Here is a 26887-nt window from a genome sequence, read left to right as displayed (position 1 = left end):
TAAACAGTTCTTATGTTGCTTGAAGGGAGTTAAAAGGTTCATGAATTTTATCTTATTGATTAATCAATATTGTCTAATTATTTCTGTGGGCAACATTAAAATTTCCTTGGATAGAATAATAAAAACGACTCGCATAGCTGAAAAAAATTATATTTTATGAGAAATTATAATTTACAATATTACATACAGGCATCCATCTTCAGTCGAAACTTAAGCTAAAACTCTCACAATCTCACGCAAAAGGTAAAGCAACGTTAGACTATAATATAGTTATAGCAACATTTGTGTATCCATTGCCCAATCGTAAAAACAAACAGGTAAGAAACACACCAGTACACGAAATTCAGTCGATCCGCGGGCGCCCGCGAGCGGCGTGCGGCGCACCTGCTGCTGGCCGGCAAACTATACTACGCACTCATAGATTAGTAAAGATTACTCACTCCTAACAAGAAAATGTACCCAGTTTTGAGAATTGAAATAGTTGCGTAAAAAAGTTTTGCCACGTCTCCGTGCTAAAATGTCCATAAACTATTTGAAATAATTATTTATTTATTATGTAAATTACGCAGTATTAGTTATTTATTCGTAAATTTTCTCTAAAAATGTTTTTATTTGTCAAGATTTAAAAAAAGAACTTACTAATAAGCCGTTTGTGGCTTCATTCAATTTCAAGGCGGCGAAGTATCTTTACTAATCTATGTACACACTACATAGATTAGTAAAGATCACTCACTCCTAACAACAAAATGTGACTAGTTTTTACTATTGAAATTGTCACTGTCATCTGTTTTCGTGTTCGAAAAATTATAAAAAATTTAGTTTTTAAATCATTTACGAATGAAACGATATTTCTCCGCACTTTCTTCGATTTCGTGTTTTTCACTACTAAATGCACATGTCGGCATTGTTCCACGTAAATTACACCATGACAGCAATTAAACGGCTGACAGAATTCTCAGCCGTTTAAACCTATTAATTACTTCCTTCAATTACAAGGCGGTGAGATATCTATACTTATCTATGACGCACTATGTCAATATACGGTTAATTGTATCAGTCTCTGTGGCTAGCGTCATTGCTATCGATAATGGTAATGTATAGTAGAAATAATATAAACACGAACAGTCGTTGCACGCGATTCTCTCACGTAATATTTTGGTCGTGATGCCGCGTGGTGCCGATCGCATACCGTCTCGACTACATGTAAATGGGCTTCCTACCTTTAAAAATGAAATATAAAAAGTTGTATAAACATCTAAATAAAATCTGTAGTTATAACTATGTCTGATATACAACAACACGCTTTGGTACGTAGCTAGTAAATAAATTGTGCGATCTAAGTACCCGTCGAAGGTATATAAAGAATGTCATTAGTAACTTTATATTAAATAAATAAAAAAAACTCTATTATAACAAATAAATAATTCGACAATATTTTATTATATTTCATAAAAAGCTCTATAATAAACAAATCTAAATTAATATTTGGGATTATATTTTAATGCCGTTGTCAGCGGAGAGGTCCCATCGAAATGCATAATAAAACTCTGAATTAATTGGATAACATGGAATATTGTGTGTTTGGATAATATACGGCAACAGGGAGTGGTCCGCACGTCGCACGCAGTAGGAAGCTGCGCCGCCAAAATCATCAATATTGCTGTACAAATTGCACAAACAAAATATAGTTCCTATGTACAGGGCTTACACAGAGATTGCACATTAGTGGGTAACATCAATAAACAGTTTCAAATTTGTGCGCTAAGTTCCACTTTTTACCATATATTGAGCATATCCGACAGCTGTATCTTAAATAAAGCATACAGTTTTGCTATTGACAGTATCGGAGCTTATGGTATGCTTAATCCTGACAAAATCGAGTAACTCAAGTTGCAAAATACAAAAATCAAGTCACAACAACAAATAAGTTAATACAAATAAGTTATATATCCTCAAATAAGAAACTTTGTTTCCTACTATATATAAATTAACTAAACAGTAACACGAAGCAACACACTAAATTAAGCATAGCATAATAATAAAATACTCTAAAATATGGAAAACGATCGTAAACGTTGTATATTTATTTGTGCTTTACGTTACAATAAAAAGTTGCCAATAGCAAAACTTGGCACTGAACTGTCAGCTCAATTCACTCAGCACATTTAGACCCAAATGTACAATATATTACATTTTTGTGGTAAAAGCTTTCGTGCAAAAAACATCGGTATCGGTTTTTACAACTCACATTTCGCTTTATTGTTATTAAACCTGGGTTTCTAGTAAAAAAAGTTCATATCAAATGCTTCAAAAATTTCCTTACACAACTAACGTAGTAGTTAACTTCCTATCGACATACGTCTAGCTGAATGAAATTCTCATACACGGATTACATTAGGAAGAAACCGAATACACCAGACCGCCGCGTACACAAAGCCTACAGTTAACGAAAAACATCCTGCGTCAAGTCAATTCGTGTAGTAAAACACCACATTAAATATAAACAGCTTAAATAATAACATATAACATATATCAAGTAACAAAATTCCAATGTACAAAAGTAACTCAATCGTTATTCCATTAAAATACAATAAATTTCCGTGCGTTCCGCGACAACAGAACGGTAGAAGCGGTGAGGCGGCCGCGATCCTGGACTAGTTTGTTCGAATCCATCCGTCTGGACATAATAAATGTATACTAATGTAGAAAGATATTATGGCAACAAACTTTACAAAAATCCTAAAACAATGACTAAAAGCAGCTCACGACGAGGCCACGACTCGCCGTAACTTTTAAAATGCACAATTTAATAATCACCGATACAGACACATACATAAGTCGTGAATAACTTCATCATAAAAAAACATGTCAAAAAACCTGAGGCGTCGTGAAGCGCGACGCGCGCCCGCGTGCGTACTTCTGGGTTAAATGACTTACAATCTAACCTTATCTTCTCGTAAACCTTTAAGATGAATAAGTTCGTCCATCCGATCTCAGTTCGTGAATTTACACATACTGTCGTGAAGTGATGATGTTTAAATTATGTGTTACACACAATCACAGATTTGTGTCAGGAGCCGCGTCGGTGTCGCTTAGACGAGGTTGTACTCCTTCAGGTTGGATTGTAGGATTGTGTCCTTCACGGCGGCAAACACGAACCGGATGTTCTCAGTATCTGGAATCAAACATACGATAAAACTAAACGTGACACACTACCATCACAAAGATTGTAGTCTTAAATTATCTGATTTGTACATTTCTATATCGATTAAACAAATGTATGTGTAATAACTTGGTGTTAGCAAATATACCGTATAAGTAGTTAGTCAATGACACATGGGACAATAATAATTTTCCATACAATTTGTACACACACACACACATTGCATAGAGTAGTTTGGGTTCTGTGTCAAACACGTGACTATTTTTATGTATAATCAATACAACTAGCAAAACAAGTATTTATAATTGATCTCCATTAAAATTAGAATCCAGATAGTGTATCCCGACGTCCGATTGCTGAGATCGAACATAAACCACGGATTATTATTATAGCGTCCCGTCTATAATTCAAGTATATTCCAGTATATTATTAGTGAGTAATCAAGTATCCATGTATGTGAGCCCGCTTAGGGCTTTACGAGGTCATCGCGCGAATTGTCTTGCTGGTCGAAGGCGCCTACCAACCCGGTGTAAACATTATTTGACACTTGCATTTGCAGTCGAAAATCGAACTTCGAGCGCCTTCGGTAAACGACCGATGACGATTTTTCCGAGGTGTTCCAGCATAGTCCTCAGGGATAGCGGAGCATCTGTGGCCGACCTCAGCTAGGAATGTCTAATCTTATCTGGGGTTGATTACGGATGTCCATTGGCGGCAGTAGCCACTTACCATCAGGTGGACTGCATGCTTGTCTGCTACTCCTATATTATAAAAAAAAGAATGAGTCGCCTTTCGGTAGGCGTAATATTTTGCCGTAGACAGCCAACTATCCTTACCCCGGCAACAGACTCACGCCGAGAACCCCCGAGAAGCGTGAATGTGATAGCTTTTTTGCCTTCTCGTTCTCGCGCTCGCTTGTTCTCCGATCAATGTCGGTAGTTTAGCCCGCTTCAAAGGGTTTTTGTGTAGGTAAAGCCGCTGTATTGACGTCCGTTCTGGATGACGGTCGAGAATGCGAATGAGAAGGTCGCATGAGTCTACACTCATGCCTTCTCGGTTCTCGCGCAATTTCTCGGCGAGATTTCTCGGCGAGACTTCTCGCTTGAGTCTGTAGCCGGCTTAACAGTCCTTACAGTATAAAACACAAATATAACAGTACAAGTGTCGTACCTGTCGCGCAGGTGAAGTGCGAGTAGATGATCTTCTCGGCGTCGGGGTTGAGGTCGACGAACATCCGCAGGATGAACTCGCGCGCCGTGCTCGCGTCGCGCTGCGGCCCTGCGCACACACACCCCGTCTACATCTAGCTCGTGGGTAGGTTTGCCAACTGTATTCATCGTACCCTGAATCTCTAACAGTCTGCCTGACTCCATGCCACCTTGGGCTAACTATTGTTCTACATCAGAGGTACCATTTGTATTGGATCATTTAAAATATTTTCCTTTTAGATCAAGTTTTTGGCAGTATTCAATATATGCCAGTGAAAAGTAATTAATTGAAAAGTATCACGTCTAGTACACCTACGGATACTTTGTTTAAATACAATGTACATGGTATCGAGCGATGCAAACAAATGAATAATAATAGAAAAGATACTTTACATGAAATGTGCCCTAAAACCCTAGCCTAAAAGCTCTGTAGTCAAAAATTAATAAAATTCTGGTAAATCTTAAATTGTAGTTGGCAAACCTACTCAAAATCTATATTTTAAGTAAGTACTGACTAGCAACACACTTTATATTGTGAATGTGCAATAATAATTAGCGATTTTTATTGGTTACGCCATTATGATCTTAGGACTCGTTAGCAATAATCAATGTTAACATTTTTTTTGCCTAATGCAGTTACGAACCTGCTCATTTCTTTAGTTTGAATGTTTGAATGTTTGAATGTCAAGTTTTGAACTTTTTGAACACTAACGGGCCTATGAATATTAAAATTAAACAAAAAATAATAAAAACTCATTATTTTTGATAATTTTAATTTGCCCTCAGTAATTTTTGTTTATTTCATTAATTATTAAAAATAAAATGCACAATAAGCAACTTAAGTATTTTATACATAGCATAACCAATAAATTGTGTAAAATCTAGCAATACCAGTATATTTTAGACTAGCCACAGTACAAATCACACAATATAAATTCCTGTCTTAACAGTTTAAACCTGTAGTGAAATGCGAGTAACGCAATCGGTCACCGTTCTCCACCTGATTTGCGAATGAAAAAATATTATTACCTTAGCAAAGTGGTAAAAGTAGATTATGATATGCGGCACAAATTATCGATTGTTTTAGTTTGAAATTGGAAATCTTAATTACAAACATACTCATGATCTTTTTGGACACGCTTTCAGATTTGATAAAAATATTACAAAAACAAAATGGAAAATTGCATTGAACTATTAAAGATATATAATAATACTTGTAAGATGTAAAAAGTTTATTATAACATTACCGAAATACTGTAAACTTTAATATTGTTGTTAATGTTGTAGGTATATCTTATTAAACCAACACCCATTAGTAATAATCAATTTTCAACATTTTTGCCTACCACAGAGCAAAATTTGACACCGTAGGAAAGCAAATAGTCGTATTTTTCAAACTTTGGTAGACTAAAATGTGCAAAGATTTTATTTCTAATGGGCATTATATTCTAATATATCGTCATAGTCGTAGAACAAAGACAGATTTGACAAAAATGCAAAATTCACTTTTTATCATATTTGGATAGCATATTGTCTAAATATTATTACTGTATTACAGAAAAAAATCTATGTATTTTAGTTTTCAAATTAATCAGTCGGTCTAACGACGGTTTTAGATAACTTGAAATGGCTGTCCTGTAATGTTTGGTATTTGTTAAATCCCACTTTGTTCTACGACTATGACAATATGTCCATTAGACACTAATTGTAACCGGAAACAAATGTATCTTTCGTAATTACATACCGTCATATTCAGGGAAGTAGTCGACGAGATGGGAGTACATGATTTTCTCTTCGAGCAAGTCCTTTTTGTTGAGGAACAGAATTACCGACGAGTGCTGGAACCACGGGTACGTGATGATGGTTTTGAACAACGCCTTTGATTCTTCCATTCGGTTCTGGAATTCAACAAAATAAACATGATTAAGTACTGGGAGAAAAATATGTGAACAAGTCAGACCGGCCGTTGGCGTGGCGGCGCACGTTAAAGACGAAAGTCACGCCATTTAGAGTCCCCGACAAACTGCTTGACCGCTCTGAAGTTATTGCGAGCAGGTATAGTCATACAATTTACTATGGTGACGCGACTCATTTCTATGTTCAGAGCGGACTAGCAGTTTTACGCGGACTATAACTGTTTACGTTACAAACTACTAACGACGAAATTAATAAGCAATTTATTATTGATGTTTCACATTCGTCCGGTATCTTGAGACTGATCAGTTTGTTTTTTAATTAAAAAGTATTTTGTTTATACAGTGTAAACTCTATATAACGGCACTGAAGGGACTGTGCATTTTATGGCGTTATAGAGAGTGGTCGTTAAATGGAAAGAAGAAAAATCAGAATTAGAAAAAGAAAAAGTTTATTTCAGTCTAGTGTTAGTAGTTATGTACATAAAAAAGAATCTAATTTGAACGCTATTGCGTGTAGTCTGTTATTTGTGTCTGACGTCTTTTGCTGCAACAGTAATTTTGTTGTATTTTTTTTATTATTTTATTCATATCTTCTGATATGAGGCATCTTGGTGACAAAGGAAGTAATTTTCAAAAGTTAAAGGCAAATGGCAAGTGACAAAGGAATGCATGATGCCGACAGTCGAGTTTATTGCGGGCTAGGATAATAAAGCGACAAAAGAACGTACACAGGTGCGCAGTTTTTACTAATTTTAGCAACTTAAAAGGTACTTTTTATTACTCAATTGTGGTCGTTATTGAGAGTGGGTGTAATGCTATGTAGAGTGTATCATTGTATGGAATACAAGCTAAACCAACTAAGCCAATTGTTTTCGACGCTTTAGAGAGTTTGTCGTTAAATCGAGTGACGTTACATGGAGTTTACACTGTATTTGTTTTTAACATATCCGTTTTATTAAATTAACATTTTCATAAATTTCTGGTATACATTTCTTTAAAGGACTTACATGGGTTTTTGTGAAGTTTCTAGGTACTGTTGAGTATTTATACTTTAAAAGAATAGCAACTCTTGTGTTTAGTCACATTTTTGAACACGACTGTTAGCATTTTTATATACGAGTAAATAGGTACTAATTAAAATTGTTACTAATATACACAGTACACGCAAGTATACGCGTTTAATTTTTATACTAGGGCTTATATCGTGATGCAAGGTCGAATATCACAGTGTTTAAGGCCAATTTCAAATTAATTCGTTAGGGATTGTTGTTCAACTAAATGATATGATTTGATTGTATTTAAAGTTAAAACGTGGTTAATTTTGCAAAGGTACTTTTAGTAAGAGAAAAAAATATAATTGAAAATCAATTTCAAATTTCCTCAGCCTATTATGTTCCCTTTATGATAGTGATCGTTAAGATTTAAAAATGCAATTAGCAATGTTTTTTTTAAATATGTATTTACACATTGTCATTACAGCTACGTATTGATGATATGTACATACATACATATTTTTATTTTAAAATAATATCAATAGGAATTTTTAAGATAATGTCAATTCTTCTTTTACGAAATAAAAGGTACTTTGTTTATCTCAATAATGCAATACAATCACACATTTTTTAACTTGTAATGAAATATTTTGTTGGTGTCAAGATATTGCACAAACGATGATAAACTTTATCTCAATCTCGAGTGGAAAGGAGAGTATTTCATAATATTTTTAAGAAATATATGAATTGGTATTAAATATATGGACATTTTGTAAAGTTTCCATGTTACAAAATTACTAGAAAAATAAATGTTTAGTATGACAAAACAACATAGTCTTGTTAAAACTAAGTATCTGCTGTTGAATAAAATCAAAAAACATTTATTAATATAAGGTCAATAGATTCATATACAAGATATGAAATATTTCAGATATATTGAAGAAACGATAGAACTTCACAAAAACAAATACTGACAAAATATAAACCCTTTAATTTTATCAGTATAACTTTTATACTTTTATAACTTTTAATTAAGAGTGACATGTCAATGGTTTAAAACGAATAATAAAAAAATAATTAAGAGAACTTCATACTCACCTCATTTTCAGATTCGAATAAAATTTGATCATATTCACTAAGGGCTACTAAGAATATGATAGATGTGACGTTTTCAAAACAGTGAATCCACTTCCTTCTCTCGGATCTCTGGCCGCCTACGTCCACCATCCTGCGAAATTGCACAAACAATATAGAAATTGTAAAAACAACAACACACAAAAGAAAAATATTCGAAAACATATGAAACTATTTCTGATTACAATAAGCATACATGTGGAACAAAATGCCAGTTTTTGTCAAAATATTAACATAACATAACACGGTTCAGTTAGGTAAAAAAGTTTTTCAGTCGAGCTTATTTACTGGATCTCCACTTATCTTACTGGAAATCTTAGCAGGTTGAAATAAATGTAGAAAATAAGGAGTTATAATATAGGTTTAAAGTACTGAGCACATAAGAAGCATGCATCATACCGAGCAAGGAGCGAGCATATATGGGTTGTACATTCACTAAGTTTCAGCCTTCCACATCATAAGGATTATGATGCGACAAAACAAATAAAGATTGGTATTGGAAGAATATTTGCTATGATGCAATATAATAAACACACCACCCAATTTGTTACGAAAATCATACTTACTTACTTGACTTACTGCATGCTGGTTGCATTTCATGCGTTTATTTTTTTACTAATATGATATATAGATTTTCCTAATATTATATTGTTAATAGAAGTATTAGTATAATTTAAGTATGTGTAAACATAAATCACCTTACACCAAAGCTTAGTAAGCTCTACAGTTAAGACATGCAAATATTAGTATAACATGCAATAATAGTTAAGGACAAGAATTGTTAAAAAAATTTAAAAGCCAAGTGCTATACATTACCTGTGTATAACATACTACCACGCATAAAGGATGTTTTACTTTGAAAATAATAGTACTATAATGTTACAGTTAAGTATTCACTGCAGACATAGTAGGAGAGTGGAGACATTTGGGCATGGAGAAAATTTTATAAAGAAAATTATATAATTAACGAAATAAGAGTTGCAACTCTTGGGGTCCAGTAATGTTGTATGTTGTGGTGTTAATAATACACCAGAGTACAGCAGAGAGTAAGTGTTTTTGGCAGTCAAATGGAAATAATCAATATGACAGTTCTACATGCAAAGGGAGAACATAGGATGTGACCTATACCTATATAAGAATTATTTATTCAACATTACTGGGAGTAAGATTGGAATATAAGATTAATTGTTGTTTTTGTCAGGTGTTGATCAATGAACTGTTTTAAGTTGAATGTTTACTTACTACGTATATTGATATTTATGTATTTACGACCTGTTAATGATAAATCTTGTTTTAATTCAAGATATAATTAGATAGATAGATATAAGCGTTTTCTAATTTTTATATAGATTAATTTACATTTTTCTTCCTTATACAATTTCTGGATATTTATATTTACATATAAATTGGCACACGGGGAAGGCTTATTGAAAGGGGAACTAGCCATGGGTCCACGAGCCATCACTCACTCGCACATACCTAAATATGATGCCGTCAAGATCGAAAGGATACTCAAGAATACCGGTAGTTGGCTGTCGGGCTCGCAGAATGTCCTGTTCAGTGGGCAGATAGTCTGCGGCCTCGATCCTTGCCAGATCGCTTAAATAACTGTAAGCCATTCAAATGCTCAACTAAACATGCCATGCAAACAAAAAATACCTGTGATTAGTAAGAAAATGTCTATCCAAACCAATCTAGTACATCCCAACCAGTACACAGACAAGACAAAAAGAAATCGAAGTACCAATGGGTACCGAGAACATGCGATAAAGCCAAGCATGCGGCATCCATTACGCTTTTTGTTTTACCTAAATCTTATCTCTTCCAAGTCAAATGGGTATTCAATGATACCCGTTGTGGGAACTCTCACGCGGAGGATGTCTTGTTCGGTTGGTAAGTAATTTGGTGCCGCGACGCGGTCAATTTCCTGCAAGTAACTATGGAGAAAAATGGTTTTTCAAACAATTTGTTGGTAACATTTTAATGAGCCAATCAATTTCGTTGAAATTAATACAACTTTAACACAAATCATAATTTAAAATTAAGTCGCGATGCACTATGCCAAACTGACTTATGAGTCTTGGGTTCGAATCCCGACGTGTTCAAAATCTAAAAGATATAAACATTTGTGTTTCTTCTGGTAGTTGATGACGCTATTTATTTCCCTGTTTTTTATTCAAGGCACATAAAACACAAATTTCTAGTCTAAAATACTTAATTTAATAATTATTATAAGTATAATATGATAAGCCATAACACGATATTATCGTTGTAGTAATTACATTCAGAATCAGCAAAAATGGATATCCAATTAAATAGCGATTCACACGCTTTCTTCAAGTTGCATCAGGTTTCTCTCACGTGAGACAATAATTTCATCCGAGACTTAATGCGAAACAATGGATCTATGATATAATACAAGCCGCTGTTGTTTTCAGTTGATTATAGAAGAAACAGTAGTTTACTATGAGGTATTTGTTTGTGTCTTTAGGAAATACCAACAGGCAATACACACGTATTGTTTGTATATGCAATAATAGACTTGTATATAGTATGGCCTGCACAGGGATAATTCTGAGTTTACAATACTCAGTATTGTAAACTCAGGTCTTACAATTTTCTCGAAAATATATTGTCAGCATAGCAGGGAAATAATAGGCATGATGACAGATTTTGAAATACCCTTCCATATTTATAAGTACATGTGTACTGATTCCAAAAATCATATTATTTTGGCAATTAAGTTATAAGGTAAATAATTGCAGTTTTTACCTATCCTGAATTGAGTGCGTTATAATCATTTGCGCGATTAGTTTCAGAAAACATAGCGAACTTTATATAATGTATTATTTTATTGAAAATTTTATTAATATTATAGTTTCTATCAAAACTGGGTCCTTCATAATTATTTGAACATATTTTTTGACCAAAATAATTTATTTTCGGATTATTTACTGTCACCAAGCCTATTGTTGAATTTGTTTAAAAATTAAAGCAGTGTCACTTACTATTTAGCCGAGTCGGTAAGTTGGTACTCTCGTCGCCGATCGTAGCACTCTTGTATACCAGAGTCGGCCCATAAAGATTTGATAGCTTCCACATAAGGGCTTTCGAATGTTGTAACACTCTCAAAGTCGATTGACGAAATCAACTCCGCCTTTTCCTGGAAAGGAGTTATTTTTATAATGAATTTTATACATTGATTAATTAAAACATGTCCTGTTATCAAAGAAATATACAGAGTGAATTTTTCAAAGGGCCTTAAGGGCCAAATCCGAAACTATAAGGATTAGCGAAAAATGCCGAAAGGTTACGTGGCAGATTTTGATAAAAAACTAAAACTGCATCATTAGTTTTTTTTTAATATTTTTTCCCCAGCCGAAAAAAAACACACCCTATATTATTCCACTATCAGATAGTGTCGCTTATAAGGATCAAATTCTGGAAAGTAATGATAAATGACAAACTTAAGGAAAATGCTCATTTTTAATTATGTTGATTGATTGTAACAATTCTACGTCGAATAGTCATATGCTTAAATAACTATGACAAGTGAATGATTTAATTAATAGATAATTAGTGCGGAAATCCCGACACCCGTTTATTTGTGGACAGACCGCAACATTTGATATGAACTATGCTTATGTCATGCGTTAAATGCAATTTTCACTGTTGTATGACGGAGAAGTAGCAGTGATAGTGATTTTTCGAAGTTATGAGCGTATTAGAAATTAATTATCACTTGCTAAACGGTGAAGGAAAACCTGAGAGATTTATAAAAAAAAATCTCAAAGTTATGTGAAGTCTACCAATACGCACTTGGCCAGCGCGGTGGACTATGGCCTAATCCTTCTCATTCTGAGAGGAGACCCGTACCCAGCAGTGGGACAGTAATGGGTTGATGATGATGACGGCGAAAAATGTCTATTTACCCGTCTGCGGAGGGATGTTTTTCGAACGTATGTATGATGTATGGCTCATTGTTTGTAACATTCTGCAGCTCAAACGGCTTGACGGCCATTAACATATGAGGTGTCTTTGGATTCGCCTAAATTCTGGGAGTAACGTATGCTTATAATATAAGCAATCGGTTTTTTTATTTTATAATGTCTAGTTATTGTTACTTTTCCCTAACGCGATTGGAGTGTTGCGCGCTCTTGCGTTGCGTGCTTACTACCCAGATTTCGACTCTAGTGGCATCAACGCCACACCTGTTTCTGCCTAACAACAGTCCTCAGAGGAAGCAAAGCGTTTATGGTGAACTTCAATTAAGACTCTAATATTATCTGGGATTGATTACAGATGACCATGGGCAGCAGTGGCCACTTATCATCAGTCTTGCTACTTCTATCGTATAAAGAAGTAATAGGTATGTGGTATCTCCCTGGCCGAATCATACTCTTTCTACCACCTTTTAACTTTATCTACTTAGGAAAATGGATCGCAGAGTAAAATTAAAAGTAGACGTTATGCGGGACGGCATGAACGGTGGTCGCATTGGGTCACAAAGTCACGTGAAGTATCTGCCCTAGGGACAGCCCAGTTGGTCGGTGGGTCACAAGATATAATGATAGGGGAAATAAATGGACGGTTCGAAGTTTCGTGTCTACTGCCTCTGAACATTATGCACTAAACACCGTATAATTATGTTTTCGAAATAGCACGTTTCTTAAACTATTCAGTTTCAGGGATATTTCTAGTGGATCTATGATTAAAAAATGTAAGTTTTTACATTTCAGTTGGAATCTAGGGGACAAATATAATTTTAAACTATGAATACACATAGATATATACATAGACAACATACACACAGATTCATTTCTATATGTATATTATTGAAACTATGTATTTGTGCGCGCGTGTGTGTGTTTGTGTGTGTGTGTGTGTATGACGTGTATATATACGAATACTTACTACGTTGGACGGTTCTCCATAACTTATTTTGAGTAGATCCATGGCGCGTATCATACTCTGCATCGCCATAAAGATGTTCTGGTAGACGAGCTTGATGAAACCGCGTTTGTCTTCATCGCTATACCCGGACCCGTGGATGATTCTCATCTGCTTGATGAAAGTTGACTTGCCCGACTCGCCAGTGCCTGTCGTCAAAACAATATTATTATGGTTTCTGTACTGAATACTGCTTTCGCGTTGAGCGATTTTCGGCAGGAGGGAAGCTTGTGAGTTCGCGTCAGAAAAACATAGTATTCATTTTCCAATATTTCCCATCATCTTATATATAAAATTCTCGTGTCACAATGTTAGTTACCATAGTCCTCCGAAACGGCTTTACCGATTTTCACCATATTTTATGTGCATATTCAGTAGGTCTGAGAATCGGCTACTATATATTTTTCATACCACTAAGTGATAAGGGTTGTTCACTCTTAATATTTTTTTATTTATATGGCAACACAACGTTTGTCGGGTCAGCTAGTATTAATATAAATATGTTCGAATTTCTGTTTTTACATTTGTGGACATTCTACATAAGATAACATAGGTATTTTATTTTACTTTATAAAATACATTTGTAAAATATATTTTATAACATTTTTATTTTTTTAATCTGGTAATAAAAAAATATGAAATGTTATTTCTTTAAATTGTGTAATAATATTGATTTATTATGTATTGAAAATAAGTTATGTAGCTTAATATTTCCTAAATACAGTGGCAGTATAAACTTTACAGCTCGTATTCCTACAATCGTTAATACAGTAATTCAGGAAAATAATTCATAGTATAAAATAAATATTTCACAAAAGTGAAATTACTACTATCATTTATAATTGATGCAACATAATATTGATACATATATTATCATTTAATATATAATTATTATACGATTAATACAGGAAAAAGATAAGCAATATAGTGACACAATAAAATTAAGATGATTTATGGAATCACGGAAAATAATATGTTAGTATAATTCCTAAGTTGCTGGAAACAGGGAATTAAATTGACAATAAATTATTAAGTACAGTTCAACCGAGACAAATATTACATGCTTCGAAAAATTTGAGGAAACTCTAAGAGTTAATTGGTGTATATTTTAGACTGTCATTTCTCAAGATGAACTTCTATGGCTCATAAGTTCTTGCATGTCATATTGTCAATTTCGTATTCACTATAAACGAAATTAGAATAAAGCTTTCATCGTGCCTAATGTAAAGACACAACTACCTTTGGACATTTGTAATCAATTTGTATGAGCCAGGAGATTTACATGAAGTTGATGCACACAGACATCATAAGGGCTATAAACATAATGGCAAGTTCACATAGGTAAACAAGTACAAGGACCAAAACAAATACTTAATAATACTAATAATTGATATATTATTGAAAAATTATATAATTAAATTGTGGGGTCTACTTAAATAAAAGTTACTATTACTGACCAGAAAATAGTAGATATTCAATTTCTAATGATGTATATTTAAGTGTTAAAAGCAATATTTATTTATGGGAGGGATTTATGTAATTTATACATATGTGAGAATTACATGAATCCTTTGATGGCTTCTCTTGAACCTGAATTTGGACATAGTACCTTTTTGTACTATGATATCTCTAGTACAATTAGAGGTAGACAACCGTTTTAATTGACCTCCCAAATATTTTACACCCAAGATCCCCACTAGTGAAGTCAGTAGCCAACCAATGTTAATGATATCTTTGTTCCCGTTTTAAAAAAATTGCTACAAACATATTTTTGACATGACAATTTATCTCCAATAAAATTTGTATTAAAGTAAACATAACTCAAGTAATTTGAAAATTAATTCATGACAATTATGATGCAATATACATACAGAATATAAATTGATAATAAAAACTTATGTTACAGAAAAAATAAAATAAATAAAGAAAATGTTTACAATTAATATATATTTTCTGCCACAATGATAAAAGTATTTTTATATGAAGCACTAATTTCATAATTGACTCAAGGTTTATTTAAAATTCCTTTTTAGACAAGATATGATTGCTCGTAAAAGATCAGAAAAAATATTGAAAGTAATAGTTTATTTCACTGTGATGATATTATAAATCAACCAATGATGAGGATTATGACAGCCAAAAATATATGTTTACATGTAAAATTTATTTATTTCACACTCTATCATAGTATAATATTTACAAATAAAATAACCATATGATGATGCAATTTATTACAGGAATGATGATTTAATGATGCAACCATTTAAATTAATAATGTACATATATTTATATTATTTAAATTAACATTTAAACTCAGTTTATTATTGATATACTTGAACCAGTTAAAGTTTTTATTAAAAAAAAATGAATGAAATTTTTATTTCAACTCATGCAATAAGGACAAGTGATTTAACATTTTAATATGCAACTTTATCCCTTAGTTCTATCACTAAAAAAATTGGAAAAAATATATAAGACCACATTTTTATATAAAAAAAATAAAGATCATATTTATGTATGTCAAGTAATACAGAAGCATCAGTACACCTATTACATGTACTCACCATTAATTTACTTAATAATTAATTACACAGATTAAGTTGATTAATGTAAGCTCATTATTTTATATTATTCGACATAATCTAGGAAAACATAACACGTGTGGGATGGCACACCATAATAATGTGTCTCTATTTAAACTAATTGTGTTTGTCTAGTCTGTATATCTGTTCTTGTCTTTCTGTGTATTTGTGGAAATCAAAACACAAGTATTATAGTATGGGACAAAGAGTGTAGAATATTTTCTTAAATTTGATTACAAATTTAAAAATCAGTTATTTTGTAAAGATACTTGATATACCATTTTTTATATACCTTCAATAAATATTGCAAATTTTGTAGTTTCTGTACATTTCTAATTTAGGTCAATTTATGAATGTTATAATTGTTTCATTATATACAAATGTGGTCTTTCTCATATACTTTCTTTATTAAGTACACTTTTTAAAATGATTAATTTCATTTTGAAATATGATTTTACGTTCAGTTTAGGAATCTCATTTGCAATGATATATAACTATATTTGACGCCTAAAAATAGGTGAGTTCACATGTAAATAAAATCAAAGTGGTAGAATCAGTATGGTATACCCGAGTATACCTGAGCAGTGAAGCAGTTTAGATAGATGGGTGTGGGTGCGAGCTCACTTACACATGAGCTGGACATCTTAGTTCTAGGGAGTGGCAACACATTTGTGATCAGCTTCACGTAGAACCTGCTTCATTATGGAGCTGGTCATAGATGTCCATAGATGACAGTGTCCTCTTACCATTACGTGAACTGCAAGCTCATTCGCTACTACTATCTAATAAAATGAAAATTGTTTTCTATATAATAATCAGTTCAATGAAATCATTACAATTAGGAAAAGCTTCGAAGAGGTCTGCAAATTTTTAAATTAACAAAATAGACAATATCTTAAATACTAATAGATATGGGCAAAATTATGAGAAAGTGTTTTTGGTAACTTCCTGGCATCCGTGGCAACCAACGACATATGTTTTTATAATTATGAGAAGTTCACTGAGCCCCACAAATTGATGAAAATGACCACATAACATATTATTAAAATTATATATTAGTACGGCAACATGCATTTATCTCACAACTTATGAGCATTGTTAACTGATGAGAAATTTACATCTCAAAAAATAATATCCTCATATCATATTATTAATAATATTGACAAACCTTATCATTTTATTATCAGTGGTATTTCAATTTTACACAATAAATCAGGATTATATATATATATAAATCTCAGTAAGTACCTACTTTATAAGCAGTGATGTCCATGTAATATATTTCAGGTTTTAATTCTATATAAAATATATATAGTATATTGCTTCAAATAGTAAATAAAAATAATTTTTGAACATCTACATGTTAGGACATATTATATACTGAAGAACTATGCACATTTCTGTATAACAATAATAAGAGGATGGTATATTTTTTATTAACATACTTAATTATGTAGCATGTACATCAATATAAATTGATAGTGATCTTGATGACAAAATCTTATATCTGTAATGATCTATTTAAAATGCCAAGATATAATTAAATTGTAATAATTATGTTATTTAAACAAGCACACTTTAATAACTTTCTATAACAATTAGTTGCAGGGATAATTAGTTGATAAAAATCAGACATAAAATACATAAATGTATAAGTTTGTGAATGAATATGTATAGTTTCATGCAATAATTTCAAAGAAAACCATAGACAATGAAAAGACTATACAGAATTATTTTTAGAGTAAGTGATTATTGGTAACCAATATTCACAATAGAATATTGGCACCAAGCTTCATTGAAATAAAGTATCAGAGAAACATTTGTTGCACTGATTCAGTACATTTGTGTACCATACATAACCTAAATTAAGCTTAAATCACTGTTCCCAACATGTTGAATTAATCACTTTAATTATTTTTGGTCACTCTCTTGTAAAACAAAAATCGTTTCAGCATGCACTACTAACGAAAATAATGTTTGACTCACCAAGCAGAAGGAGTTTGAGTTCTCTTCTGGCATCGCGTTTGTCCTTTCGCAGTTGCCTCTCTATCTCCTGATTGATTCTTTTCTGTTCTTTGGCTTCCTCTGACATGCAGCACTCCATCTTTCCTCAGAGCGGAGAGCCGCGGACTGTCCTCGCGTACGGAGCCCTGTCCTTTCGGCAGGCCTATCAACCGACGCACACCACTCCTAAAAATTACATTTAACATTACACTCACTGTATCACAAATACGCATCCACGCTACGACGGCTACACCTCAAAAAATCACGTACCGAACGCACGTCGCGGGAACAATCATCCGAACTAGAAACTAATAAATACTAAAACCGACAATCCGGTCACTGGGTGTGGTGACTTATGATCGGTCATATACATATACGCTTCTGTCAACTGCCGACATAAACACTTCGAAATCCGTCTATATACGAGTGCGGAACCTTGTAAAGCGATCTTATTATAATGATAATGTAACTAGATTCATGAAACCTACGAATAATACCCGCACGTGTGGAATAATATGATTAAAACTGTGAGCAAACAGCGGATTGATGATACCTAGGTAATCTACTGATAACTAGAACAGCCTATGTCTAGGTTACGATGTGATTTCCCAGGGCTTACTACGTGAGAAAATTCACATTTGTAACAGATATTTTAATATATTACGTACCCGAATATATATCCATAGGGCACAATCAAATGTTTCACCTCAAACTATTGCACTAACCACGGTTTTATCACTCAAGTCATACAACGTCCGCCTCTCTCAATATGGCGCTGGGAGATTTTGGGCGATGGAAACTACTGCGCGTGCGTCGTGCGCGTATTAGAAAAATAAAATAAAGTATGCCAAAATAATATTCTATTGCATTAAAGGTAGGTATAATTTTAATTTAAATGTAAATAAGAGGAATTTAACGAATCTAAAATGGAAATCAAATTTTTAATTTTCATGTTCATCAAATTATATGACAGCTATAACTGTCAGTTGTCAATTTGTCATTCTGTTTCAATAAACCTTGATAAGTAGAGGTAGATATTATTATGTATGTAAGTCCGGCTGTCTCTATCTTGTTTCTATGTGGTTGGTTAGTCGATTTCATTCATACTTTTCGGAGCGTACAATCGGTACAATAAGTAGACATACTTCGTAACTAAAATATATTTAATTTTTCATTGTAATGTGTTGGGGTTGATCATATGATTACTAATTAAAATTACAGTGTTGTACATAGTAAATTTAGATGTGCTACTTTATTTATTTTCTTATTTGAGTATTTGACCCACAAACAAGGTGTTGCCCACAAATTGTGGGCCGGATATTGATTTTATATGCAATACATTTGTATATTATCTATTTATAGATTTTTTGAGCTAGTAAATTTCAACAAATACTTAATGCTTAGTTATAGTATAACTTCCTATATCAGTTACGCTAAAATAATATCAGTCTTATTATATTTGTTTGATAGACCATAGAGTTTTATGGTTTTACAACAGCATCAATGACTTTATGGCTCTTATGCTGTGACCAGACTACACCTAGGACCAAAGAATATAATTTGTTTAGATATTGATATACATAGTACAAAATAATAAATACGTGTTGGTATTTAAAGATGGACTTTTCATTATCTCTTTTCTGCTAACATTCTGAAATCGATATGAAAAGAATCCATTTTCATTATCCGTCCATTAGAGGTTCGTTGTTATGTTGGTGAACTTAGCATAGCATTTTCCAGCAGAGCACTAAAAAATGAGAGTTCTATTCGCATGCACATGAGTTCTATAGTTCCTGATAGTTTTCAGGAATAGTTCTGGCGATTTCACGGAGATAAAGCAGAATAAAATAATGCTCTGCTAACTTCACAGAGCAGAGCATTTTCTACAAAATTGAAAAAAAACCTATTGATTAGTGTAATTAGCTTAATATCTAGAGTTCCTAATAGTTTTCAGTGATAGTTCTCGCGAAATAAACTTAAAAAATAATTTATAGATAAAATAAATAGACAAAAATTTAACCAAAAAAAAAAATATGCAAAAAGGTTATTTAAAAGTGGAAACTCGTCGATTTTGCAAAGCCTAGTAATAAAATGATACATTTGTACAATAACTGACCCAGGAACTCACACTAAAGTGCCAGCACACTACAGCATACTAGAATAGTACAAATCGGAAAGATTTTCGACAAAACTTTTTTTCATATTATTTTCACGTAACCAGGGGGAAGGAACTCAGCGGTTTTACATAGGCTAGTAATATGGCTACAATTTAAAAATATAACCAATCCTAGAACTCACACTAAAGTGCCAGCAGAACATACTAGAATAACAAAAATCGGATGGAGTTTCGAGAATTTTTTTTTTTAAATTATTTCCACGTAACCAGATAGCGGGAACTCATCGGTTTTATATAGACTAGTAACATAGCTACAATTTAAAAATATAACCAATCCCAGAACTCTCACTAAAGTGCCAGCAGAGCATACTAGAATAACAAAAATCGGATGGATTTTCGACAAATATTTTTTTTTTAAATCATGACCACGTAACCAGATGGCGGGAACTCATCGGTTTTATGTAGATTAGTAACATAGCTACAATTTAAAAATATAACCAATCCCAGAACTCGCACTAAAGTGCCAGCAGAGCATACTAGAATAGCAAAAATCGGATGGTTTTTCGACAAATATTTTTTTTTCAATCATGTCCACGTAACCAGATGGCTGGAACTCATCGGTTTTATGTAGACTAGTACCATAGCTACAATTTAAAAATACAACCAATCCCAGAACTCACACTAAAGTGCCAGCAGAGCATACTAGAATAGCAAAAATCGGATGGAATTTCGACAAATATATTTTTACAATCATGTCCACGTAACCAGATAGCGAGAACTCATCGGTTTTACATAGACAAGTAACATAGCTACAATTTAAAATTACAACCAATCCCAGAACTCACACTAAAGTGCCAGCAGAGCATACTAGAATAGCAAAAATCGGATGGATTTTCGACAAATATTTTTTTTTCAATCATGTCCACGTAACCAGATGGCTGGAACTCATCGGTTTTATGTAGACTAGTAACATAGTTACAATTTAAAAATACAACCAATCCCAGAACTACACTAAAGTGCCAGCAGAGCATACTAGAATAACAAAAATTGGATGGATTTTCGACAAATATATTTTTACAATCATGTCCACGTAACCAGATGACGAGAACTCATCGGTTTTATGTAGACTAGTAACAAACCTACAATTTAAAAATATAACCAATCCCAGAACTCACACTAAAGTGCCAGCAGAGCATACTAGAATAGCAAAAATCGGATGGATTTTCGACAAATATTTTTTTTCAATCATGTCCACGTAACCAGATGGCGGGAACTCATCGGTTTTATGTAGACTAGTAACATAGCTACAATTTAAAAATACAACCAATCCCAGAACTCACACTAAAGTGCCAGCAGAGCATACTAGAATAACAAAAATCGGATGGAGTTTCGACAAATATTTTTTTTAATTATTTCCACGTAACCAGATAGCGGGAACTCATCGGTTTTATATAGACTAGTAACATAGCTATAATTCAAAAATATAACTAATCCCAGAACTCACACTAAAGTGCCAGCAGAGCATACTAGAATAGCAAAAATCGGATGGATTTTCGACAAATATTTTTTTTTCAATCATGTCCACGTAACCAGATGGCAGGAACTCATCGGTTTTATGTAGACTAGTAACATAGCTACAATTTAAAATTACAACCAATCCCAGAACTCACACTAAAGTGCCAGCAGAGCATACTAGAATAACAAAAATTGGATGGATTTTCGACAAATATATTTTTACAATCATGTCCACGTAACCAGATGGCAAGAACTCATCGGTTTTATGTAGACTAGTACCATAGCTACAATTTAAAATTACAACCAATCCCAGAACTCACACTAAAGTGCCAGCAGAGCATACTAGAATAGCAAAAATCGGATGGAATTTCGACAAATATTTTTTTTTCAATCATGTCCACGTAACTAGATGGCGAGAACTCATCGGTTTTATGTAGACTAGTAATATAGCTACAATTTAAAAATACAAACAATCCCAGAACTCACACTAAAGTGCCAGCAGAGCATACTAAAATAGCAAAAATCGGATGGATTTTCGACAAATATTTTTTTTTCAATCATGTCCACGTAACCATATGGCGAGAACTCATCGGTTTTATGTAGACTAGTAACATAGCTACAATTTAAAAATACAACCAATCCCAGAACTCACACTAAAGTGCCAGCAGAGCATACTAGAATAGCAAAAATCTGATGGGTTTTCGACAAATATTTTTTTGAATCATGTCCACGTAACCATATGGCGAGAACTCATCGGTTTTATGTAGACTAGTAACATAGCTACAATTTAAAAATACAACCAATCCCAGAACTCACACTAAAGTGCCAGCAGAGCATGCTAGAATAACAAAAATCGGATGGATTTTCGACAAATATATTTTTTCAAACATGTCCACGTAACCAGATAACGGGAACTCATCGGTTTTATGTAGACTAGTAATATAGCTACAATTTAAAAATACAAACAATCCCAGAACTCACACTAAAATGCCAGCAGAGCATACTAGAATAGAAAAAATCTGATGGATTTTCGACAAATATTTTTTTTCAAACATGTCCACGTAACCAGATAACGGGAACTCATCGGTTTTATGTAGACTAGTAACATAGCTACAATTTAAAAATACAAACAATCCCAGAACTCACACTAAAGTGCCAGCAGAGCATACTAGAATAGCAAAAATTGGATGGATTTTCGACAAATATATTTTTACAATCATGTCCACGTAACCAGATGACGGGAACTAATCGGTTTTATGTAGACTAGTAACATAGCTACAATTTAAAAATACAAACAATCCCAGAACTCACACTAAAGTGCCAGCAGAGCATACTAGAATAGCAAAAATCGGATGGATTTTCGACAAATATTTTTTTTTCAATCATGTCCACGTAACCATATGGCAAGAACTCATCGGTTTTACGTAGACTAGTAACATAGCTACAATTTAAAAATACAAACAATCCCAGAACTCATACTAAAGTGCCAGCAGAGCATACTAGAATAGCAAAAATCGGATGGATTTTCAACAAATATTTTTTTTCAATCATGTCCACGTAACCAGATGGCGAGAACTCATCGGTTTTATGTAGACTAGTAACATAGCTACAATTTAAAAATACAACCAATCCCAGAACTCACACTAAAGTGCCAGCAGAGCATACTAGAATAACAAAAATTGGATAGATTTTCGACAAATATATTTTTTCAAACATGTCCACGTAACCAGATGGCAAGAACTCATCGGTTTTATGTAGACTAGTAACATAGCTACAATTTAAAAATACAACCAATCCCAGAACTCACACTAAAGTGCCAGCAGAGCATACTAGAATAGCAAAAATCAGATGGATTTTCGACAAATTTTTTTTTTTCAATCATGTCCACGTAACCAGATTACGAGAACTCATCGGTTTTATGTAGACTAGTTAACCGAGTTAACCGATGAGTTCTCGCCATCTGGTTACGTGGACATGTTTGAAAAAATATATTTGTCGAAAATCTATCAAATTTTTGTTATTCTAGTATGCTCTGCTGGCACTTTAGTGTGAGTTCTGGGATTGGTTATATTTTTAAATTACTGGTTACGTGAACATGATTGAAAAAAATATTTGTCGAAAATCCATCCGATTTTTGCTATTCTAGTATGCTCTGCTGGCACTTTAGTGTGAGTTCTGGGATTGGTTGTATTTTTAAATTGTAGCTATGTTACTAGTCTACATAAAACCGATGAGTTCCCGTTATCTGGTTACGTGGACATGTTTGAAAAAATATATTTGTCGAAAATCCATCCAATTTTTGTTATTCTAGTTTGCTCTGCTGGCACTTTAGTGAGAGTTCTGGGATTGGTTATATTTTTAAATTTTAGCTATATTACTAGTCTACATAAAACCGATGAGTTCCCGTTATCTGGTTACGTGGACATGTTTGAAAAAATATATTTGTCGAAAATCCATCCGATTTTTGTTATTCTAGCATGCTCTGCTGGCACTTTAGTGTGAGTTCTGGGATTGGTTGTATTTTTAAATTGTATCTATGTTACTAGTCTACATAAAACCGATGAGTTCTTGCCATCTGGTTACGTGGACATGTTTGAAAAAATATATTTGTCGAAAATCTATCCAATTTTTGTTATTTTAGTATGCTCTGCTGGCACTTTAGTGTGAGTTCTGGGATTGGTTGTATTTTTAAATTGTAGCTATGTTACTAGTCTACATAAAACCGATGAGTTCTCGCCATCTGGTTACGTGGACATGATTGAAAAAAAAATATTTGTTGAAAATCCATCCGATTTTTGCTATTCTAGTATGCTCTGCTGGCACTTTAGTATGAGTTCTGGGATTGTTTGTATTTTTAAATTGTAGCTATGTTACTAGTCTACATAAAACCGATGAGTTCTCGCCATATGGTTACGTGGACATGATTGAAAAAAAAATATTTGTCGAAAATCCATCCGATTTTTGTTATTCTAGTATGCTCTGCTGGCACTTTAGTGCGAGTTCTGGGATTGTTTGTATTTTTAAATTGTAGCCATATTACTAGTCTACATAAAACCGATGAGTTCTCGCCATCTGGTTACGTGGACATGATTCAAAAAAATATTTGTCGAAAATCCATCAGATTTTTGCTATTCTAGTATGCTCTGCTGGCACTTTAGTGTGAGTTCTGGGATTGGTTGTATTTTTAAATTGTAGCTATGTTACTAGTCTACATAAAACCGATGAGTTCTTGCCATCTGGTTACGTGGACATGTTTGAAAAAATATATTTGTCGAAAATCTATCCAATTTTTGTTAATCTAGTATGCTCTGCTGGCACTTTAGTGTGAGTTCTGGGATTGGTTATATTTTTAAATTATAGCTATGTTACTAGTTTATATAAAACCGATAAGTTCCCGCCATCTGGTTACGTGGACATGATTGAAAAAAAAATATTTGTCGAAAATCCATCCGATTTTTGCTATTCTAGTATGCTCTGCTGGCACTTTAGTGTGAGTTCTGGGATTGGTTGTAATTTTAAATTGTAGCTATGTTACTTGTCTATGTAAAACCGATGAGTTCTCGCTATCTGGTTACGTGGACATGATTGTAAAAATATATTTGTCGAAATTCCATCCGATTTTTGCTATTCTAGTATGCTCTGCTGGCACTTTAGTGTGAGTTCTGGGATTGGTTGTATTTTTAAATTGTAGCTATGGTACTAGTCTACATAAAACCGATGAGTTCTTGCCATCTGGTTACGTGGACATGATTGTAAAAATATATTTGTCGAAAATCCATCCAATTTTTGTTATTCTAGTATGCTCTGCTGGCACTTTAGTGTGAGTTCTGGGATTGGTTGTAATTTTAAATTGTAGCTATGTTACTAGTCTATATAAAACCGATGAGTTCCCGCCATCTGGTTACGTGGACATGATTGAAAAAAAAATATTTGTCGAAAATCCATCCGATTTTTGCTATTCTAGTATGCTCTGCTGGCACTTTAGTGTGAGTTCTGGGATTAGTTATATTTTTGAATTGTAGTTATGTTACTAGTCTATATAAGACCGATGAGTTCCCGCTATCTGGTTACGTGGAAATAATTAAAAAAAAATATTTGTCGAAACTCCATCCGATTTTTGTTATTCTAGTATGCTCTGCTGGCACTTTAGTGTGAGTTCTGGGATTGGTTGTATTTTTAAATTGTAGCTATGTTACTAGTCTACATAAAACCGATGAGTTCCCGTCATCTGGTTACGTGGACATGATTGAAAAAAAATATTTGTCGAAAATCCATCCGATTTTTGCTATTCTAGTATGCTCTGCTGGCACTTTAGTGCGAGTTCTGGGATTGGTTATATTTTTAAATTGTAGCTATGTTACTAATCTACATAAAACCGATGAGTTCCCGCCATCTGGTTACGTGGTCATGATTTAAAAAAAAATATTTGTCGAAAATCCATCCGATTTTTGTTATTCTAGTATGCTCTGCTGGCACTTTAGTGCGAGTTCTGGGATTGGTTATATTTTTTAATTGTAGCTATGTTACTAATCTTCATAAAACCGATGAGTTCCCGCCATCTGGTTACGTGGTCATGATTTAAAAAAAAAATATTTGTCGAAAATCCATCCGATTTTTGTTATTCTAGTATGCTCTGCTGGCACTTTAGTGAGAGTTCTCGGATTGGTTATATTTTTAAATTGTAGCTATGTTATTAGTCTATATAAAACCGATAAGTTCCCGCTATCTGGTTACGTGGAAATAATTTAAAAAAAATATTTCTCGAAACTCCATCCGATTTTTGTTATTTTAGTATGCTCTGCTGGCACTTTAGTATGAGTTCTAGGATTGGTTATATTTTTAAATTGTATCCATAGTACTAGCCTATGTAAAACCGCTGAGATCCTTCCCCCTGGTTACGTGAAAATAATATTAAAAAAAGTTTTGTCGAAAATCTTTCCGATTTGTACTATTCTAGTATGCTGTGCTGGCACTTTAGTGTGAGTTCCTGGGTCAGTTATTGTACAAATGTATCATTTTATTACTAGTCTTTGCAAAATCGACGAGTTTCCACTTTTAAATAACCTTTTTCCATATTTTTTTTTTTGGTTAAATTTTTGTTTATTTATTTTATCTATAAATTATTTTTTAAGTTTATTTCGCGAGAACTATCACTGAAAACTATTAGGAACTCCAGATATTAGCTAATTACACTAATCAATAGCTTTTTTTTCAATTTTGTAGAAAATGCTCTGCTGTGTGAAGTTAGCAGAGCATTATTTCATTCTGCTTTATCTCCGTGAAATCGCCAGAACTATTCCTGAAAAC

The 26887-nt window shown here is 33.3% G+C and overlaps 1 protein-coding gene across 4 annotated transcripts; it reads right to left on the bottom strand.

Moving 5' to 3' along the window:
* Positions 1-134: 134 nt before the first annotated feature.
* On the bottom strand, positions 135-18935 carry LOC140750051 (guanine nucleotide-binding protein G(q) subunit alpha). 4 transcript variants are annotated; one of them, XM_073083367.1, is made up of 10 exons: positions 18618-18934; positions 17932-18135; positions 13328-13512; positions 11422-11576; positions 10222-10350; positions 9893-10021; positions 8378-8507; positions 6116-6269; positions 4334-4441; positions 135-3175 (listed from the first exon to the last, which is right to left on the bottom strand). In XM_073083367.1, the coding sequence occupies exons 2-10, from the start codon at positions 18047-18049 to the stop codon at positions 3093-3095; spliced, it is 1191 nt and encodes a 396-aa protein (XP_072939468.1). In that variant the 5' UTR covers positions 18050-18135; positions 18618-18934; the 3' UTR covers positions 135-3092. The 4 variants fall into 4 exon arrangements, with proteins under 4 accessions (XP_072939468.1, XP_072939467.1, XP_072939465.1 ...); XM_073083366.1 differs by lacking the exon at positions 10222-10350 and having other exon boundaries at positions 18618-18935; XM_073083364.1 differs by lacking the exon at positions 9893-10021 and having other exon boundaries at positions 18618-18931.
* Positions 18936-26887: the final 7952 nt, after the last annotated feature.

Source organism: Epargyreus clarus, unplaced genomic scaffold (assembly GCF_041222505.1).
Source record: "Epargyreus clarus isolate Ecla_fem2 unplaced genomic scaffold, WU_Ecla_fem_2.2 ptg000019l, whole genome shotgun sequence".
NCBI lineage: Eukaryota > Metazoa > Arthropoda > Insecta > Lepidoptera > Hesperiidae > Epargyreus > Epargyreus clarus.
The sequence above is the reverse complement of the archived record's forward strand: the minus strand, read 5'-3'. Positions and strand labels throughout refer to the sequence as shown.

Bases quoted from the DNA above. Each gene is read 5' to 3' on its own strand.
- LOC140750051 (XM_073083367.1), bottom strand. From the start codon at position 18,049: ATGGAGTGCTGCATGTCAGAGGAAGCCAAAGAACAGAAAAGAATCAAT. The intron at 8,508-9,892 runs GTATGTGCGAGT...GCAATTTCGCAG, and splicing joins CTTGACGGCATCATATTTAG to GATGGTGGACGTAGGCGGCC. The intron at 6,270-8,377 runs GTGAGTATGAAG...GTTGAATTCCAG, and splicing joins TATTCGAATCTGAAAATGAG to AACCGAATGGAAGAATCAAA.